The 15157-nt window shown below is 48.4% G+C and overlaps 1 protein-coding gene across 1 annotated transcript in view; it reads left to right on the top strand.

Annotated features, from left to right (window-relative positions):
- The window catches only part of LOC145360179 (transmembrane protein 51-like), a 44333-nt gene extending 29559 nt beyond the window's left edge, over positions 1-14774 (top strand). The window contains exons 2-3 of the mRNA XM_080215189.1: positions 6643-7060; positions 13600-14774. Coding sequence (XP_080071315.1) covers positions 6741-7060; positions 13600-13984 — 705 coding nt within the window. The 5' untranslated portion in view covers positions 6643-6740 and the 3' untranslated portion in view covers positions 13985-14774. The remainder of the gene's footprint in view (positions 1-6642; positions 7061-13599) is intronic.
- Positions 14775-15157: the final 383 nt, after the last annotated feature.

Genomic DNA, 15157 nt, shown 5'->3' with positions numbered 1-15157 from the left:
GCAGAGTGAAGCAGCTGAATAGAGGCCAGTGGTCGATACATCTGCAATGCTTTGTATGAAAGCTCCCCCAGTGCTGGATCTGTCCTTTTAGCTTTAAGCTGCAGCTTAAATATGGTACAATTAGAGAAAATATTTCTACAATTGAATGGAAACCACAAATATGATTTTGAGACGGACTGATTTGACTTATTGTTGCCACATGTTTTAATGTAGTGAAAAGTATTGCTTCTTGTGCACTATACAGACAAAGCATACTGCTCATAGAGAAGGAAATGAGACAGTGCAGAATGTAGTGTTACAGTCATAGCTAGGATGTAGAGAAAGATCAACTTAATGCCAGGTAGATCCATTTTAAAGTCTGACAGCAACAGGGAAGAAGCTGTTCTTGAGTCGGTTGGTATGTGACCTCAGACTTTTGTACCCTTTTCCCGGTGGGAGAGAGAATGTCCGGGGCCCTTCGTTGTGCTGACTGCTTCGCTGAGGCTGTGGGAAGTGTAGACGGAGCCAATGGATGGGACGCTGGTTTGTGTGGGCTGTTCCAGTCCACCAACCATCTCATTGGTTGAAATTGGGTTGAGGGGGAAGGAATGGTGTGGGGAAGTCTCTTGTACAGACTGGGTGGGATGGAGGGGGAGATGTTGGCACATGTGATTGAGGAAAGGGGTGGGTGCGAGTCCTTGCCTCAACTTCCTAGCATCAGATTTGGGAGGGTTACCCCAGTGATGCACTGGGGAATCCCTTGGGAAGTTCCCCAATAAGGATTTACCCGGGAAGTGCTAACTTTCCCTAGGCAGTTGCACTGGGCTGGGAAGCATCCAACAGAAACTACTTAAATGGTGATCTTCAGATGGGTCTGCCAATTTTACCCTGACAGTTACTCCTGAAAGAGTTAAAGGAAAAGACGTTCACTGCCAACTCCAGAGTAACTATGTAAACATCCAGACTGAACTCCCACTCTCCTGCTTCCATTACAGCCATTTTAAAATAAAGGTTTTATAGTTTATTTATTAGTGTCACAAGTAGATTTACATTAACACTGCAATAAAGTAACTGTGGAAATCCCCTAGTCATTACACTCCGGTGCCTGTTGAGATAGACTGAGGGAGAATTTAGCATGGCCAATACACCTAACCAGCACATCTTTCAGACTGTGGGAGGAAACCGGAGCACCCGGAGGAAACCCACGGGGAGAACAAGCTGACTTTGCACAGACAGTGAGCCAAGCCGAGAATCGAACCTGGTTTTCTGGTGCTGTGAGGCAGCAGTGCTAACCACTGTGCTGCCTCTTTGTGCATTCCTTTCCTCTGTGCCCCCGTTACTCCTTGCCAATGCCACACTTTGCTGCTCCTGCCTCACCCAGCCTGAGTGAGGAAGGTCTATCCGTGGGCCGGAGGTGGCCATTCTGAGGAAGTCACGTGCCCATGTCTCTCTCCAGTGCAGTAGCGCCTCTTTAAGCTCCGCATCCCTGGGGGTGACCAGTGACGGCTCCAGTCCCACAGACAAATGTAGCATTGCTGGCACCACTCCAGTGTGGAGAGGAGGCACGGTGCCAGCTTTCCCTGTGTACCCTCCCTGCCCACTGGAACTCACTCCTTCTGGTCAAGAACAGTGTATAGTCCCCGCACCCCCTTCTCACTATTGGAGACCACCCTGTGAGGTAAAGATAGCTTTTAGTCTTTTATTGAAACTTATTTTCTTTTTTTTTAACATGTCTTTATTACTTTGGTTTAGTAGGATCCCCCCCTGCTCTGCCCCAGCACGCTGACATCAGTACTTGTAGCAAAAGATTTATATTTTAAAAACCAGGGGAAACACAACACGATATTTAAAAAATCCTTTCCCATGTTAGTTTAGTGAGTTGTAAACAGAAATACTCTGCCTAACAGTCCAGAGAACACACTTATAGTAACGTTCAAAAGATTTCTGGAACGTGGGCATTGCTGGCTGGGCCAACATCCTATTTCTCATCCCTAATTGTCCTCAAACTAAGGGGGCAGTTGAGTCAACCACATTGCTGAGGCTCTGAAGTCACATGTAGGCCAGACCAGGTAAGGGTGGCTAATTTCCTTCCCTAAAGGACATTAGTGAACCAGATGGGTTTTACGAGAATGGACATCATTAGACTTTTAATTCCAGGTTATTGTTGAATTCATATTTCGCCATCTCCTGTGCTGGGATTTGAATCCAGGTCCTTTAAGCATTACCTGAGGCCTCTGGATTACTAGTCCAGTGAAAATATCACTTTGCCACCATCTCCCCAACACTTACGGGGGAAGAAAATCCCGTGTTTTGGGAACAGTCTTTCTGGCAGCCATGGTTAGCACTGCTGCCTCCACAGCGCCAGGGACCTGGGTTCGATTCCTGGCTTAGGTCACTATCTGTGCGGAGTCTGCACGTTCTCCCCATGTCTGCGTGGGTTTCCTCCGGGTGCTCCGGTTTCCTCCCACAGAAAGATGTGCTGGTTAGGTGCATTGGCCATGCTAAGTTCTCCCTCAGTGTACCCAAGCAGCTGCTGGAGTATAACTTCATTGCAGTGTTAATGTAAGCCTCCTTGCGACATTAATAAATAAACTTAAAAGGGGAATTGGATTAACTGGATAGGTTGATCAATAACCCAACACAGGATAAAGGGCTGAATGGCTACCACCTGTACTGTATCCTTCTAGACGTTTTTATCCTTGTGTCAGGCTTCCAGAATATAGATCTGCCCCAAACTTGTGATTTCATAAAATCATAGAATCCTCAGTGCAAAAGGAAGCCATTCGGCCCATCGAGTCTATCTACACCAACCGCAATCCCACCCAGGATCTATTCCCATAATCCCCTCACACAAGGATCAATCTAGCATGGCCAATTCACCTAACCCTGCACAACTTGGGTGTGGGAGGCAACTGGAGGAATCCCACGCAGATACGAGGAGAATGTGCAGACTGCACACTGACCCAAGGCTGGAATTGAACCAGTGCTAACCACTCTGCTGATTCCCTGGAAGACTATTCTGGAGGAGTTGTCTGCTCAGGTTTGGGGGTAGATCGAGTGGGCAGCCAGTTCCCATGTTCCAACGCTGAATAGATACCACTGCCACTTTTCTAAACCATTGGGATTCGAATGCCAGATCAGCCAAACCGGAAGTGATTCAAGATCAAGGATATACTGGGAATACTGTGTACAGTTCTGGTCACCCTATTATAGAAAGGATATTATTAAACTGGAAAGAGTTCAGAAGAGATTTACTAGGATACTAATGGGACTTGATGGTTTGAGTTATAAGAAAAAGCTGGATCGACTGGGACTTTTTTCTTTGGAGCGTAGAAGGCTGAGGAGTGACCTTATGAAGGTTATAAAATAATGAGGGGTGCAGATAAGGTAGATAGTCAACATCTTTTCCCAAAGGTAGGGGAGTCTAAAACTAGAGGGCATAGATTTAAGGTGAGAGGGGAGAGATACAAAAAGGTTCAGAGGATGATGAGTGTCTGGAATGAGCTGCCAGAGGCATTAGTAGAGGCAGGTACAATTTTGTCTTTTTAAAAGTTACATGGGTAAGATTGGTACAGTGGGCATTTGGGACTATCGGTTAAGAATTGGACAAGTTGGGGTAAAGGGCCTATTTCCATGCTGTAAATCTCTGACTCTCAGGACGAGGTGCTTTGTAATGTGTACTCCAATCGTTGAAAAATGTCACTAAACATTAATGTTTGGAGTCAGCTGGCCTGTTAGCAGCAGGTGATTCTGTGGGTCGAGTTTCAGTTTTCACGTTAACCGTGCTTTGAGGAAAGGTTATTCAAACATCCCCCAACAGACAAAACACTTGTGCAGAAACAAACTCATGACGGTTACTCCAGCCTCCGAGATTTAAGTAAAAAGACTCCCCGTGGGCCGGGATTTTCCAGCCTCGATCGTCGCGAAACCGTAAAATCCTGTCCGAGGTCAACAGACCCTCCCATGGTCGCCCACTCCGAACCCTGTGGCAGGCGGGATGGTAAAATTCAAGCCCTCCTGTCTGTGATTGAGAGGCAGGTACCCAAGTATGGGGGGAATCACAGCTCGAAGCAGAGACGTTATTGATGTGATCTATAGAATTAAAGGTGGCTCACCCGATTAAGGGCTTTTAAAGTTTAAAAAATGGTGGACTGATTTCTGCTGGTTCGCAAGACAGTAACAAAGGGCAGATTAAAGGAAACCTTTCTCTTTTGTTAAGAAGGTGATTGGGATACAGAATTCCCAGCGGAATCTAGGTTGACTGTTAATTCTCTTTAATAAAGGAATTAGATAAAAACGGTGCGGGGAGGATTGGGATCAGCAAGGTTGCTCGTGCAACAGTATTTATTCACGAGTGGCCTCCTTCCAATGATTCTAACAGTTCATCAACTCTGATTTATACCCCCCCACCCAAACCCCCCCTCTGCCTCTCCCACTCCTCCATTAACAACCAGTTGCCTCTAACCACCTGTCCCAATGTTGTCAGCTTCCAGCTCTGTCGATTTTTGTCTGATGACCTTCCATGGGAAGCACCTTGGAACGTGTTGATGCGCGAAAGGCGCTATATAAATGCAAGCTGTTGCCTCAGCTGAGAAATGGTACTGAAGGTGTCGAGGGGAGGCTATGAAAACTGATGGGATGCAAAGATGATAAAACTTTCCATCTCAATTGAATAAGATGACCAGAAAGGACTTGATTACAAGTACACAATATATCATAGAATCCCTACAGTACAGAACGAGGCCATTCAGCCCATTGAGTCTGCACTAACCACAATCCCACCCAGTCCCCATTCCTGTAACCCTTATTTACCCTGCTAATCCCCCGGCACAGGGTTCAATTTATCATGGCCAATCCACCTAACCTGCACATCTTTGGAGTGTGGGAGGAAACCCACGCAGACACAGGGAGAATGTGCAGACTCCACACATGGTAACCCAAGCTGGGAATTGCCATGAGGCAGCAGTGCTAACCACCGTGCCGCTCTTTAATTCCTTGCTAATATTGGTATCCAAAATACTCCTGGATTAAATGAAGATAAATTAAAGGATCGTTGGGCTGATTGCAGTATGTTTTTGGATTTGTTGTGATCAGTTAGGGTAACATTTTCCGGACTTGCAGCCAGTCCAATTCTTATCGATAAAGTTGAGACTATTTTAGCTGAGCCTTCAGTATTTGTCGCTGGGTTGGCTGTGTGTCACACTCGTCCAAGTCCCACTCCTGTAATGCAGCACAGTACAAAGTCTGACAACACCAGGTTTTAGTCCAACCTATTTATTTGATAATATACTCACAAGCTTTCGAGGGACACCCTCTTCGTCAGGTGAACGAAGAGGGTTCACCTGATGAAGAGGGTGTCCCTCGAAAGCTTGTGAGTATATTATCAAATAAATAGGTTGGACTAAAACCTGGTGTTGTCAGACTTTTTACTGTGTTTACGCCAGTCCAACGCCGGCATACCCACATCATGCAGCACAGTGGCAGTGCTCTCCCTCACAGGAAAGCCTGCACAACCCACTTACCTGACAGCTAAATAATCCCACATCACTGATTGGGAAAAAATGCAGGGAATTCTTCATGTTTTGATTTGCATTCCTCTCTCGCCCTTGTTCATCTTTAATCATTCTGACAGTTCAGTGCTGAAATTCTCTCGGAGGGATTCCAGCGCAGAGAGGTAGAACTAAACAGTACAGCTCAGGAACAGGCCCTCCAAGCCCGTGCCGATCATGATGCCCTAATTAAACTTTTAAAAAAAAAACCTTCTGTCCTTACTCAGTCCCTATCCCTCTCTTCCCTCCCTGTTCGTGCACCCATCCAGGTGCCCCTTAAATGTTGCTAATGTGTCTGCTTCCACCACCTCCTCTGGCAGCATGTCCCACCACACTCTGCGGAGCAACTTCCCCTGCACATCTCCCTTCAAACTTCTCCCCCTCTCACCCTTGAACCTGTGTCCCCTTTAATTGACACTTACACCGTGGGAAAAAGCCTCTGACTATCCATCCTGTCTATACCTTCCCTCAGCCTCCATCTTTCCAGTGGGGGAAAAAAATCCCTGGTTTATTCAACCTCTCCTCAGTCAGCATCCCAGTGAACCTTCCCAGCACACTCTCCAGAGCTTCTACATCCTTCTGGTAGTGTGGTGACCAGAACTGTACGCAATACTCCAAATGTGACCTAACCAAGGCTTTGTTTAGCTGCAGCAAGATTTGCCAACTAGATAAACACAAAATATTGTAGATGCTGGAATCTGAAACAAAAGAAAGAGAAAAATGCTGGAAAATCTCAGCAAGTCTGACATCTGTGGAGAGAGAACAGAGCCAATGTTTTGAGTCTTGATGACCCTCCATCGGAGCTGCTCTGACTCGGTTATCTAGATTTGAAATATTGGCTCTGATCTCTCCACAGATGTCAGACCTGCTGAGATTTTTCTGTTCATGATTTGCCAACTCTTCTTTTCAGTGCCCCAGCCGACCTTGACCACTATTATTGCCACTTTCTTTGGGAACTGTGGACCTGCACACCCCTATCCCTATGCTAATCTTCCCAAGGGTTCTGCCATTCACAGTATAGACAGTGGAGCTGTTCGGGGTGTCCTCTGAAAAGTGTTATTCATTATTCATAACCCTTTGTGTCTGTTTTCTAATCTTTGGTGTCTTTTTGCAGGTTCAAGTTGTGAGGGCTGCAGTTCTTCAGTTCAGGGATGGTGGACGCATGATCCGAGGAGATTTCGGAGCCCAAGGTCTAACGGTGGATGTGCGTCCATGGCCTCTGAAAATTCCAGCGGTTCTCAATATGCCCTCACTGCGTTGGGGGTTGGCATGCTCGCCCTGGGCATCATCATGATGGTTTGGAGCGTGGTGCCCGGATTCGGGAAGGACAGTGCCACTCAGGGCGGGAACAGCAGCTCCCCGGCTGCCGAAGAATCGAAGACCAAAGTATCCCAGGTGTCCTACATACTGTGCGCTGGCGGAGTCACCCTGCTGCTGCTGTCCATCTGTCTGAGCGTCCGTGAAAAGAGGAGGCGCAGAGCTCAGGAGGAAGTGCCGAACATTCAGTACGAGCCGACAATGTTACCCAGCAGGTCCGTCGTGCACTCTCTTTATCCACCCCTCCCCACCTCAATGTCCTGCTCTCTTGCCGGGGGCCCTCCTGCCCCTCCAACTACCCGCCCCAGTAACACCTCCAGGAATCCCATCGAACGTTTACTCATAAGTGTCACAAGTAGGCTTACAGACAGCACGCTGGCACAGTGGGTTAGCACTGCTGCCTCTCAGCACCAGGGACCCGGGTTCAATTCCCGGCCTGTCTATGCAGAGTCTGCACATTCTCCCCGTGTCTACGTGGGTTTCTTCCCACAGTCTGTAAGATGTGCTGGTTAGGTGGATTGGCCATGCTAAATTCGCCCCCAGTGTACCTGAACAGGCGCCAGAGTGTGGCAACTAGGGGATTTTCACAGTAACTTCATTGCAGCATTAATGTAAGCCCACTTGTGACACTAATGTTATGATGATGCAGATTAACACTGCAATGAAGTTACTGTGAAAATTCCCTAGTCCTCACAAAGGACGCTTGTTCAGGTACACTGAGGGAGAATTTAGCATGGCCAGTGCACCTAACCAGCATGTGTTTAGGACTGTGGGAGGAAACCCACGCAGACACGGGGAGAATGTGCAGACTCAGCACAGACAGTGACCCAGGCTGGGAATCGAACCCAGGTCCCTGGTGCTGTGAGGCTGCAGCGCTAACCACTGTGTCACCAATATCCTCAATGTTCTGCCTCTTGCTGGAGTCACGTTCTACTTACACTCGTGTTGTGACTAACAGGTTATTAGTTAGACTGCGACCCAGTTAACCCTCCAGTTGGGGCCTTGCTGTCTCAGCCTGTGCTCCTCCAGCCTAGTGTCCGTGTACACACCGTTCTGGCAGTAACTGCTCTGTAATGATCAGGAGCAAGTGCAGTCTCTTTCCCTGACTCTCCTCCTCGGCCTGCCTCAGGGCCTTTGGCCTAGCTGTAATGCTGTAAGTGAATTTGGTTAATTCGATATCGACCTGTGTGACTCTGTACCTTCCCGTTGGACCTCCTCGTGTGGTGGGGTTGGGGAAGAACTAGAACGGAGGCTTGGAAATGGCCGGGCCCAATAAATTAGACCAGCGAAGGAGGCCAATTAAGTGTTACCACGGTTACAACCAATGCTTGGCCGACGTGAAGCAAAATGTTGACGATGCCGGTGACCGTTTTGTTTCTCGAACCCCCCGGTCACTGCAGTCATTTGTGTGAGAAACCACTTGTGGGGATAAGTCAGTTTTCCACCTTTCACTACCTGATCCTGAAGCTCCATCACACACACACTGGGAACCTCCCACCTTGCTTCCTGGTCTGTCCCGATTCCGTTCCACTGGGCTGGGGAAGGCAGGGGTCCTGCTCCTGGACATTGCACCTAAAACCCATGACCTGCATTTATGTAGTGCCTGTTAATGTGCGAAAATAGCCGGAGACATTTCACGAGGGAGCCATCTTGTTTTCAGTTCCTCCTCGGAATATGAGTGTGGCTGGCTAGGTCAGTGTTTATTGCCCTTGGGAAGATGGTGGTGAACGGCTGCAGTCCGTGTGTGGGGCGCGGGTACAAACCTGGTGATAAATTTAGTTTCTCCCTGAGGCAGTTTGACATGACTGAGTGGTTTGCCATTTCGGAGAGTCACATTGCTGCGAGTTTGGGGGTCACGTGTAGGTTGGACCTGATTTAAAGATGGCAGATTCCCTCCTGGGAAGGACATCACTGCACCAGATTGATTGTTACAGCGATCCTGTAGTTCTGTGATTTATGAATGAGACTGTGTTTTAATCTGGATTTATGAATCAAATTTAAATCCCCCCCCCCACCCCATCAGCAGGCGGGCCTCTGCAGAAAGGCTTCTTCTCTCTGTGGAGTTTGCAGCATCGAGCTGCGCTGTGCTGTTCCCATCTGCTCCGGGCTCCCTTCCTCCCCACCACCTCCGTAAGGCAGGGAGATGGTCAGTTCAAAATCTGTGGCTGGAAAGAGCAGTCTGTGTGTCCCGTGACGTGTCCGTACGTGTGATTCCGAGCCCGCTCCATGCCAGATGTTTTGATTGTGAGGCTGGTGTGGTTGGATTATATGTTTAAAGAACCCACAGATTAGCAACTCCCAGACTCAACCCGTGATCTGTCATCAGGTGGATCTCGTCTCCTGTCCAAAAGGCCACCGTTCATGGTTGGCACCTTGTGCCCCCTGCTGAAAGTCTTTGCTTAAAGAAGCTGGGTGGGGGTGGCACCTGGTTGGCCTTGATGCCCCCCCCCCACCTTTGTCTAATAGCCACTTGCTAATCATCTGAGTTTGCGTGTAAAGGATGGGATAGTACTGTAGAATTCCTACAGGATTCAGGAGGAGGCCATTTGGCCCATCAAGTCAGCACTGATTCTCCGATAGAGCATCTTACCCAGGCCCACCAAACTGCCCCATCCCTGTAACCCCAGTTAGGGCGGCCAATCCACCTAACCACATCTTTTGGACACCTAAGGGCAATTTAGCATGGCCAATCCGCCTAACCTACGTATCTTTAGGCTGTGGGAGGAAACTGGAGCACCCAGAGGAAATTCACGCAGACACAGGGAGAACGTGATGATCCCACACTGTCGCCCTAGGCTGGAATTGAACCAGGGTCCTGGCACTGAGGCGGCAATGCTAACCACTGTGCCACCATGAGGGAACTTCCAGGGTAAAGATGCTCTCATGCCCATCCTAAGTAAGGGCATGTTGGCACACCTGTTCCTCTGGGTCTTGTCTGCTCTGCGTTTCTGGTAGTCACGATGTGGAGATGCCGGTGTTGGACTGGGGTAAACACAGTAAGAAGTCTCTCAACACCAGGTTAAAGTCCAACAGGTTTATTTGATAGTAAACCCACAAGCTTTCAGGGTTTGTCCCTTCATCAGGTGAATGGAGAGTTCTGGCCTCTGACAGAGCATATAAAGCACACACAGTTTACAGATTACTGATTAGAATGCGAGTCTTTACACTTAACCTGCTATTCAAGTCTTAAAGATGCAGACAGTGTGAGTGGAGATAGTATTAGGTTAAAGAGATGTGTATTGTCTCCAGACAGGACAGTGAGATTTTGCGAGCCCAGGCAAGTCATGGGGGTTACAGACAGTGTGACATGATCCCTAGATCCCGGTTGAGACCGTCCTCGTGTGCCTTCACGACACACAACAGCGCAGAGTCACTGAGCAGAGACTGATAGCCAAGTTCCGCACACGTGTGTGCTATATATGCTCTGTCAGAGGCCAGAACTCTCCACTCAACCTGACGGAGACCCTGAAAGCTTGTGGGTTTACTATCAAATAAACCTGTTGGACTTTAACTCGGTGTTGTGAGACTTCTTACTGTGTTTCCACAGGCCCATGCTGGATTGTCCGCACGCTGACGGCAGCACTGTGCCTGTGAGTGAGATCTGACTAATCAAGTCCTGTCAGTTGTGGCTGCACTTTGACCAGTAACTGAGGAAGGGTTTACAGTGGAGTGTGGCTCTGATGTTTCCTACTGTGACAGGGTCTCTGTGATTACAGACCCCTGGACTAGGTGAAACCCGGATTAATCTGACCAGAGATGAAGGATGGGATCTGGGATTACCTCAGTCTGGCTGCCTCTAGTGCAGGTGCTGTTACTGAGTCATTGGGCATTGCTGCCTTCCTCTTGCACTGATTTTTATCACCTCCCTCATTTAAATATTTCACTAGTTTTGATCCTGGATCTATCCTCATTCATGTTCCTGCCTACAAGCACCAACTTCCTGAAGTTGGCCCCAGGTTTACGAGCACCCTTTTAGGCCTTGGTGGGAATCATTTACATCTTGAGGTCCAATTCTCTACGCTTGAGTTGAGGCCTTGAAATTTTACCTTTTTTTGTTCTTCACACCCAGTGCCCAGGGTACAAATAGCATCAGAGAATCCCCACAGTACAGAAGGAGGCCATTCAGCCCATCAAGTCTGCACGGACTCTCCAAAGCGTACATTGCCCAGACCCACCCCTCAACCCTAACCCTGTAAAACCAAGGCTAATCTCCTAACCTACACACCTTTTCAAAAAAGGGGCAAGTTTTAGCATGGCCAAGCCACCTAACCGACAGTGCAGAAAAAGGCCATTCAGCCCATTGAGCTACACCCACAATCCCCACCCAGGCCCTATTCCTGCAACCCCACAATATTTACCCTGTTAGTCCCCTGCTACTAAGGGGCAATTTATCAACCTAGTCAACACGTCTTTGGATTGTGGGAGGAAACCCATGCAGACATGGGGAGAACATGCACAGACAGTGACCCGAGGCTGGAATTGAACCCAGATCCCTGGCACTGAGGCAGCAATGCTAACCACTGTGCCACCATGCCTCACAGACATGTTTTGTTGAGCCAGTTGCAGATTTTTTTTCCTCGCTCTCGCCCACTTTCAAACATTCAGCCAAGACCCCTCGACAGCAAAAGATCTGTAAGAATAGGAGCGGAAGCAGGCCATTCAGCCCATCGAATGTGCTCTGCTATGGCACGATTTGAAGAGTAGGAAACTCTGGCTTGTTTCTGGACCTACTTTCCTTCCACAACGATCTGAAGGCTCCATATTGAATCTGTTTTTCAAAAGCACTCTAAGGAGATTTATTGAATTATTAACTATATTTTCATGAAATGTTCCACAAATCCAAAGGAAAGGCCTCTATCTGGAAACTGCAGCATCATGATGTGGGTGGCACAGTGGTTCACACTGCTGCCTCTCAGTGCCAGGGACCCAGGTTCAATTCTCGGCTTGGGTCACTGTCTGTGTGGAGTTTGCACATTCTCCCCATGTCTGCGTGGGTTGTCTCCGGGTGCTCCAGTTTCCTCCTGCACTCCAAGGATGTGAAGGTTAGGTGCATTGATCATGCCCCTTAGTGTTGCAAATTTTAATTTTTAATTATTTATTCGTGTCACAGTGTTTTGGATCTAAATGATCCTTCTACAGAACTCTTTAAAAGTAAAGTTTATTTCCGTGTCACGATTAGGTTTGCATTAACACTGCAATGAAGTTGCTGTGAAAATCTCCAAGTCGCCACACTGTGGTGCCCGCTTGGGTACGCTGAGGAAGAATTTAGCACGGCCAATGCACCCTAACCAGCACGTCTTTCAGTCTGTGGGAGGAAATCGGAGCACCCGAAGGAAACCCACACAGACGTGGGGAGACTCCACACGGTGACCCAACCCAGGAATCGAACCTAGATCTCTGGCCTTGAGAGGCAGCAGTGCCAACCACCGTGCCGCCTGTTAGTGGGTTAGGGGGATTAGCAGGAGACATACATGGGGCTACAGGGATAGGGCTCGGATTGGCTTAGGGTTAGGATGCTCTGTCGGAGAGTTGGTACAGACTTGATGGGCCGAGTGGCCGCCTCCTGCAATGTAGGAATTCTATGGTGCGAGCTCTATGGTCGAATAGTCAGCTGGAGCCCTGCAGTCTGGGTTAACACACAGGAAGGTACTGGAGGAATATTGCATTTGTGATCGCACCTTCAGGAGAGACAAACTGGGCAGGAATTAAATACGGTGTTGTCGTGGGAACGACAGCTGTGTTGGTCCATTTTGTTAGCTAAGCAGAAGGAGTTGTGTAGCCACAGCACAGGTGTGTCGGATCTCCTTGTTGTACGAGTTGGGGTCGTTCACGGCTTAAAATCTTCTCTTCCCTTCAATCTGCCTCCATCGCAAATTGCAGTTCGTTAGTTCATCCATCTTGGGGCCTGTGGCTTAGGATGTGCACAACAACAACTTGTGTTTACATTTCTTTCGCGTCTTTTAACACAAGGAAACATCTTGGAGCGCCATAGGGACGGGATGCGGCTCAGCGTGGTTCTGAGTTTTATAACGAGATATTGGGTGTGATGACCAAAGGTTTGGTCAAAAATGGTAGAAGTGGAGGAATGCGTAGGGAGGTTATTCATGAGTTTGGGCAACTGAAGATATCCACTGATTGTACAGCAATTAACATTCAAATTCTCTGGCACAAACCAGTAGATTAAAAAACATCAAGATATAATGGGCTTACGCTGGTACATAACCACTTCCTGTAGTTTGCGCACACTTCATAGAATCCCTATAGAGAAGAAGGAGGCCATTTGGCCCATCAAGTCTGCACCAACAACAATCCCATCCAGGCCTTATCCCCAAAACTCCACACGTTTACCCTTCTAATCTCCCTGACACCAAGGGGCAATTCAGCATGGCCAATCAACCTAACCCACACACCTTTTATAGGTCATCACAGCGCAGTACAGGCCCTTCAGCCCTCGATGTTGTGCCGACCAGTGGAACCAATCTAATGACCCTCTAACCTAAACTATTCCAGTGTTATCCATATGCCTATCCAATGCCCTTTTTGGATTGTGGGAGGAAACAGGAGGACCCAGAGGAAACCCACGCAGACATGGGGAGAACGTGCAGACTCCACGCAGACAGACAGTGACCCGAGCTGGGAATCGAACCCAGGTCCCTGGCACTGTGAGGCAGCAGTGCTAACCGCTGGGCCGCCCCTGTTCCAGACAATCACTTTGCAATGTTCATTTCTCCTTTTTATTTATCTTTTTTTGCAGCGGTGCCGACAACAGCGAGCGTTTGGCCGTGCCGAGCTATGATGAGGTCATGCAAGGAGATTTCATCCAACCAGCAGAAGATCCGGGGCCCAATCAGGGGGACCAGAACATGGCCTCTCTCCCGTCCTACGAGTCACTGGTCGAGGTTGGCGTGGCGCCAGACACGGGCGCGCAGACGGTCAACGAACAGCCCTCTCCCCGCCCGGGCCGGCGGTTCAGTTCGAAAAGGATTCGGCGGATCCTGTCGGACAAGTCGCACCTCAAAAACTTTAGACTGCGTCTGAATAACCTGAACAGTACCGTGGTGAACCTGGAGCCGCTGACCCCTCCCCCACAGTACGAGGACAAAGTGGAGAAAAGCTTTGAGAACCTGAAGCCATCCTGAGTTGGCGTCCGTGTCAAAATGGCCGCCAGAGGGGAAGAAGTTATCGACAGTCTCCTCCTCTCTGCCTCTCCGAGGATCTGATGGCTCTGACCTGTGTGCATGGTTTCTTTTTTTACAGTTATGTGAACACTTGCCCTACGTACTGGCTCCTGGAGTTACTGCTGCAGTTTACAATTCCTCTGGGATAATCCACCCATTTCTCTGCTGCGGTCAGTGTGTTGGTCACTGGCATCTGAAACTAATGGGTCCAATGGGTGGATGAATCACTCTTCATTACTGCCCCTGTTTATGTCCCACTGCCCTCGTGGACAGCATAACCTGGGTGTGGGACATTTTGGAGGAGGCAATGGTGCCACCACGTTTCCAAATAAGAACTTGAAGGCAGTCACTTGGCTGAGGTACTGCAGAACCTCATCCTCATCATCCTCATCCTCATCCTCATCCTCATCCTCACCCCCACCCCACACACCCTGGCTCCATGGGAACAGTACCCCATGAAGATTTGGTGCCCACTGGAGAGGAGGATAATGGTTTGTGCCAGTGGTACCTTTTGGCTGTGTTGGTTTCTAACGCACTCCACAGGGATGTTAAGGGTGATTTTTTTTTTGGCTTCTGTACCAGTTTCCAATCCAACCGGAATCCAGTGAGGAGGGAAATCTTTATTTAAAAATTTCTACCTCTTGTGAAATGAGTTGTTTTTTTTATACACACACACATTACAAAGGGATAGGTTTGGTCCAAAGGTGGTTACGTGTTAAAACCATTTCAGAAAGGGATTGGTGCACTTGAATATATAATCAATAAAACCTTGGCAGCAATAATCTCTGTCCTGTAAACCTGTAAATGAGCCCATCGCTTATCTTGAACTTCCTGTCACCACCAATATAAAAACTCGACCAATGTTTCCACTTGAGTAGAACCACGGAATCACTTCATTAGTGAGTGACCCAGCACTGGGTGAGAGTCCTCCAGGTGAGAAACAGACAAATGTCTTGTCTTGTTTTCCCTCTTCATTCTCCAAATTAGTGGTCTCGTTACTGAGGCCAGATTGTGAATTTATTTAACAGATCAATGTTTTCCCCCAGAGGGCGTTGCCCCTTTTCTGCCATAGCAAAACGCCAAGCTGGCACTGCCATAGCGAGTAGAGTTTTTAACAAAATTTTGCGGAAGAGG

The sequence above is a fragment of the Carcharhinus amblyrhynchos genome, chromosome 30 (assembly GCF_965287045.1).
Source record: "Carcharhinus amblyrhynchos chromosome 30, sCarAmb.v2.hapA, whole genome shotgun sequence".
Lineage (NCBI taxonomy): Eukaryota > Metazoa > Chordata > Chondrichthyes > Carcharhiniformes > Carcharhinidae > Carcharhinus > Carcharhinus amblyrhynchos.
Note: the sequence above shows the minus strand (reverse complement) of the source record. Positions and strands in the feature narration are given on the sequence as shown.